General features: G+C 32.0%; 1 protein-coding gene across 1 annotated transcript; it reads left to right on the top strand.

Annotated features, from left to right (window-relative positions):
* Positions 1-245: 245 nt before the first annotated feature.
* LOC115722211 (uncharacterized) lies at positions 246-2,593 on the top strand. The gene is made up of 3 exons (XM_030651356.2): positions 246-1,373; positions 1,469-1,658; positions 1,764-2,593. The coding sequence occupies exons 1-3, from the start codon at positions 927-929 to the stop codon at positions 2,333-2,335; spliced, it is 1,209 nt and encodes a 402-aa protein (XP_030507216.2). The 5' UTR covers positions 246-926; the 3' UTR covers positions 2,336-2,593.
* Positions 2,594-6,094: the final 3,501 nt, after the last annotated feature.

The raw sequence follows: 6,094 nt of genomic DNA on the forward strand, positions 1-6,094 counted from the left end.
CTTATCATTTTGTGAGGTGTAAATAGAACTTCCCCTTATAAATTCACACTGCTACAGAGAGCCCATTATCAGAATCGCAACACGTGGCACATAATTCATTTCAGCCCTCTAGTAAATTTCTTTTTCTGAACAACCCCTCTAGTAAATTTCGAGTGAACTTCAACTCTCTGCCACGTAAGCTTATATTAGGACAAGTCAGCTAGGGTCCACTTCCACTGGTCCTATAAAACCCCCAACCCATCCCATATCGCCCACCATTCACATTTCACTCACTAAAAAACTCACTCTCTTCACTCTTCACCCATTTCAGAAGAGAAAGGAAAAAAACCACAGCCATATAAATATATATATACACCTCCATCCACAAACTCACTACCGGCGATTATTGGTCACCGGAGAAATGAATATTCCGGCGACTTTCATTTCGATTACTGTACGCAATGCTCGAATCTCCGATCATCGCCGACACGTTTTCCATGAAAATCCTTGACCGGAAGCGATCTCGTTTCGCTTAGTTACAGTACACGTTATTCGACGCTTTTCCTTAGCCGAAAAAAAAATTAAAAAGTTATTACCGATACGATACTTCTAGAGGAAGGTACCGATTTTTCTCCCTTCGTTCGTACATAAATTTTGGTAGAGTTTTCCTTTTTGTTTCCGCTGTTTTCTTTTTCATTTGTTAGATTAACCTGATAATCTAACGGAAAAACAAAACAGCGAATGTAGATGGAATATTGAGAAATTGGATTGATTTTCGTCATTTTTTTGTTGTTCGTTTCTGTGTAATTTGAGTGAATGGTTTTTGAGTTGTTTAGATAGACTAAGCTCTGAAAATGGAGCAGAAAAAACCTTTTAGTTGTAATTAGAAGCGGAGGTAGTTTGAAGAAAAGATTTTTTTTCGTTTTCTCTTTCTCTTCTTCGGAACGATGCCATTTCCGATGAAGATACAACCTCTTGATATTGATCCCGAATCAGTTAGGGAACCTGCGGTTCGAACCGATTCAGCTAAACCGGTGTTGAAATCGCGGTTCAGGAGGCTCTTTGACCGCCAGTTTCCGAGCGTCCTGAGGAATTCTTCAACAGAAAAGACCACTAATGTTAATGGCGAACCAACTCAGTACAAAGATGGAGGAGCAGCCACTGTGTTTGAACCGAGTTCGGTTTGCTTGGCCAAGATGGTTCAAAATTTCATCGAGGAAACCAACGAGAGGCAACCACCTCCACCTCCACCCAAATGCGGGCGTAACCGCTGCAATTGCTTTAATGCGAACAGCTACGATAGCTCCGATGATGAATTCGACGTCTTCGGCGGTGGTTTCGGAGACTCCACTACCTCCGGATCTTTTGGCGGCGACGCCTCCGACATCCTCAAGGTAAAAAGAAAATCTTACGATTCTCAGCAACCAAGCAGAAAACTGAAAATTAATTTGTTTCGTTTACTGATATTTTTATTTTTGGCCAAAAATAGAGTCTAATTCCTTGTGCGAGCGTAGCAGAGAGAAATCTCTTGGCCGATACTGCTAAGATCGTTGAGAAGAACAAAAATCACAAACGAAAAGAAGATTTGATAAAGATTGTAACCGAAGGACTCTCATCTATGGGCTACGATTCCACCATCTGTAAATCTAAATGGGAAAAATCTTCTTCATTCCCAGCTGGTACAGTCTCCAATCCTATAAACCCTAAAAAAACAACAAAACAAATTGACCAAGAGAAAAGAAAGAAATAGAGAAAATCTGAAATTGATTTATGTTTGGTTTCAGGTGAATACGAGTACATAGATGTGGTAGTAAAAGGCGAGAGGTTATTGATAGACATAGATTTCAGATCAGAGTTTGAGATAGCTCGATCAACCGGAGCTTACAAGGCTATCCTCCAATCTCTGCCGTACATATTCGTCGGAAAATCTGATCGGCTTGGCCAAATAGTCTCCATCGTTTCTGAGGCGGCCAAACAGAGTCTTAAGAAGAAAGGAATGCACTTCCCTCCATGGCGGAAGGCCGATTACATGAGAGCCAAATGGCTCTCTCCTCACTCCAGAAAAGACCCCATAGCCATCGCTGTTCCAGAATCGGAATCGGAGAAGGTCAAATCTGACGTTGAATCTCAGGACGACGACGGGTTTAGCGATTGCGGTGAATTGGAGCTGATTTTCGGCGAGAAGAGCCTGCCGTCGGAGAACGATCCCGGCGGATCTGCCGCCGAGAAAGATTTTCCGGCGGATGAGAAAAATTCGTCGGAGCCGGTAACGGCGTGGCAGCCACCGGCGATTGAACCGAAGAGTGTAGAGAGAGGAACTAAAATCGTTACCGGATTAGCTTCTCTACTCAAATAAAAAAAAAAAAAGTTTTGCATTTACATCTTTTTCAAATTTTCGAGATAAAAAAAAATGAATATATAAATAATAATATAATATAAAAACATATATAAAATGAGGAGATCAAATATTAGCACACGTCTCCTCTCTCTCTTCGTTTTTTTTTCCTTTTTGCCCTTTTAACTCATGTATGTATATGTTAAGAAAAGAGAAAACAATCTCAATTGTAATAAAATAGTTAGAATTTGAATAGCAAAACAAATTAAAATTGTTACACTAGCATTTCTTTTAATTTTTTTTTATTTACATAAGTTCATGATTGAATCTTAGATTATCAATTAGATTACTTGATAAGTAAATAGATTAGTTTGAATTTTGGGGCACGGAAAAAAAAAAAAAGAATAAAGTTAAAGTGGAGCAACCGTTTGTTGAAAGGTGAACAAAAGGAGGATGAGACTTTCTTTTCCTAATTTTCTATTCTTTTACTTTTCGAAATTCATCTCATGGACCATTTTTCTCTCTCTTTCTTTTTCTTTTTAAAAAAATGAAAATAAAAATTACTTCGTAATATTTAATAATAATGGAACTTTAAGTCCCAGCAAAATAATAATAATAATACTACTGAAATTATTTTAAAAAAATGAAATAATAATAGGAAAGGGTAAAGGTGAAGGAACGGTTTCTGATTGTTGATATGGTGACATCAGAAGGAAAGGGCTCGTGGCGTTTCGAAAGCCGTGAGGCAGAGGCAATATTGAATTAATTAAAATAATAATTCGGCAAAAAAGAAAATAATAATATATTAATAAATAAATTCATTAGAAATGCGTGATATTCTCTTCGTATTTATTTACTATTTTTGGGAGTGCTGAAAATACTTATTTTGGTTTTTTTTTTAATTTTAAATAAAATAATAATAATAAATATAACAGGGATCGAGATGACGGTCTTGAAAACTCCGTTAGAGGTAGATTTTGACTGATGGAAAGAAGAAACCTAGGTATATATTTGGAGTCGGTGGATGTAATTGAGAAGATCTAAACTCAAACGACAATACGAGTATACGACACGAAAAAATTTGTGCTTTGGGATGACAAATTACGACATCTATTGAGTCAAAAACAATCTTCTTCATTTTAATTTGGGCACAGTATACTAGCCCGGCAAGATACGACGAAACGAAACAAAATAATATTTTTACAATACAGCCTCAGTAAACTAATGTAAGAATTTTTTTAATTAAATTTATTTTCGTACTTACACTTAATTATTTAATTAAAATTGTTAAAATAATTATTGGTACTTAATATTTTTTTTTTAATATCATGTCATTATTAGTATAATTAAATATTTGGTCTAATATAATTTAAAAAAATAACTTTTAAAAAATATTACTTATAAGAATTTATCTATAAAAAGTGTTGAACAGCTATTACCTAATAGCAATGTTCTTATTTAATAAATTTTGTAAAACTTTGAGAATTTAAAAAAAAAATTAACATGACCAAAACATAGTTCTGTTGCACACTATTTTATTTTACACGCGTGTAAAATAAAATTTTTGAATCTTATTTTCGACGTATTAAAATTTTTATAAGATATTTTGAATAACTACAATATAGACTATCATAAAAAAAAAAAATTAGATGAAATTTTTTTCCAAAACAGATAAAAATATATTAATATGCATACTAAAATTTTCTTAAAGTTAATATATTTATATATATATATATATATATATATATATATGGAAGAGGTTTCAATGGTTACATTTTTATTGTAACTATCATGGTTACATTTTTTTAAGCCATTGGATTACTATTAAATGGTTGTGATTAATTTGGAAATTAAATAAAAATAAATAATAAATAACTTGTAACCTGAAAGTAACCTAATCATTTATTTCCTTATAAAACTTTAATTAAGATTAATTATATTTTAAAATTAAATTAATTATAATTATTAATTAATTTTTTGTAATTTATTACTATATAAGGATCTTTTAGCAATTTATTTTTTTATACTTAAATTATTTAAAATTTTATAGCAAAACTTTTTATAATTTAAAATTATACACATATAATTTCATAATTTAAATTTTATTATTCTTGTAATTTTAATTTTAAATTATTACACTTAATTATTTAATTTTTTTATTTAAATATTTAAAAAGTAAAAAATGAAATAAGTGGAAGGATTTTTTAGAAAAAAAATAGCTGCACTTGTTATCTATTGATTAGCTTGAGGCCAAATACTTAGTTCATATAATTGTAACAAAATAATTAAATATCATTTAAAAATAATTAATTATTTGAAAATTTATTATAAGAAGAGAATTTTAATTTGTGTCAAAAGAAGTTTAATTTTTGTAAAAAAATAAATTTTATTGCAAATATTATAATTAAATGGCTTAACTATTAAAATAATTCAAGTAAGGATTTAAATATAAATATTAATTGTTAAAAGAGGTCTTGTTAAATATTTAATTAATTATTTAAGAAAATAGTTAATTATAATTAAATAATTCTAAAAAATGAATGTATTTAATTAATTAATTTAAGAAAATAGTTAATAATAATTAATTAAATCTAAAAAAGGAAAGTCTACCTATTAGTAACCTGCTATTACAGGTTAAAGAAAAATGTAACCATATGGCTACAATAAAAATGTAACCATTCAATAGTCACCCATATATATATATATATATATATATATATTTCCTACTTAAACCACGAATAAAACTTTAGAATTTGGTGGTCAAGTAAAAAAAAAATATATTATAATCTGTATTGCAGGAATAAAAAAATAAAGGTATGTGCTGTAAATCTACAACTATGAATTCAACATCAAATATGACAAACACAAACACAAGAAACCATAAAAGAAACGATTCAAAGCATACCAACATCAAAATCCTGTAGGAATTCGTGAGCCAATTTTAAGGCCCCAAACATCAAAATTATGGCAAGAATGTGAGATATACTTATCCGTTTTGAAAAGAGCTTTCATATACTACTTGAAATGCATTATTTGGATAAAAACTAAGTAATTTATGGCCATTTTACTTAGCAGTGTGCAGTGTTGAAAGTGACTATTAGGTCAAGTCGACCTTTGAGCGCCCAGGTTGACATTGACATAGAATGTCAACTTGGGCTCCCAAATCTTGTTTTCTTTGGCTTTAGGAATATTTTGAGATACTTGGATAATATAATACCTATCCTTAGTTCATTCTTTGACACCAGTAAAGTTCTCTTGGCAATTTTATTCAATACGCACGAGTGATACCCGGGTGATCACTAGTATGGTGTCGGTAGACTTGCACATGGCACATGTACATTAGATATTGGTTTGCCGATGCATCTAATTCTTATTTTAGGGGCAAAATAAGATCGATGCCCGAAGCAAAATTGTCGTTTGATTGAAGAAACACTGAGCTCCAGGTTGAATGTCAACCTGGGTGCCCATTGTGATGCCTGGTGGTGCCCGGGGGTTGAACCACCACTTGGATAATATTTTATTCTAATTTCAAGTATCATATCTTGTTTTGGGAGCAAACAAGAATAATGTCCGAGACAGAATCGTAATCGGATCGATGGAACTATGTGTTCATTTAGAACACGTCAACCTTGGTGCCTAGTGAGAGGGGAGTTGCCACCTGGGCGCCCAACTTTTCATTTGAGCTCCAAATGACTTCGTTTATTTTGCAAAAGCACTTGTATCTTCATTGTTGACGAAAATAAAGAAAACCCAGAAGACTTCTCTGGAAAGATTCATCGG

Source organism: Cannabis sativa, chromosome 9, assembly GCF_029168945.1.
Source record: "Cannabis sativa cultivar Pink pepper isolate KNU-18-1 chromosome 9, ASM2916894v1, whole genome shotgun sequence".
NCBI lineage: Eukaryota > Viridiplantae > Streptophyta > Magnoliopsida > Rosales > Cannabaceae > Cannabis > Cannabis sativa.

Bases quoted from the DNA above. Each gene is read 5' to 3' on its own strand.
- LOC115722211 (XM_030651356.2), top strand. From the start codon at position 927: ATGCCATTTCCGATGAAGATACAACCTCTTGATATTGATCCCGAATCA. The intron at 1,374-1,468 runs GTAAAAAGAAAA...GGCCAAAAATAG, and splicing joins ACGCCTCCGACATCCTCAAG to AGTCTAATTCCTTGTGCGAG. The intron at 1,659-1,763 runs GTACAGTCTCCA...GTTTGGTTTCAG, and splicing joins ATCTTCTTCATTCCCAGCTG to GTGAATACGAGTACATAGAT.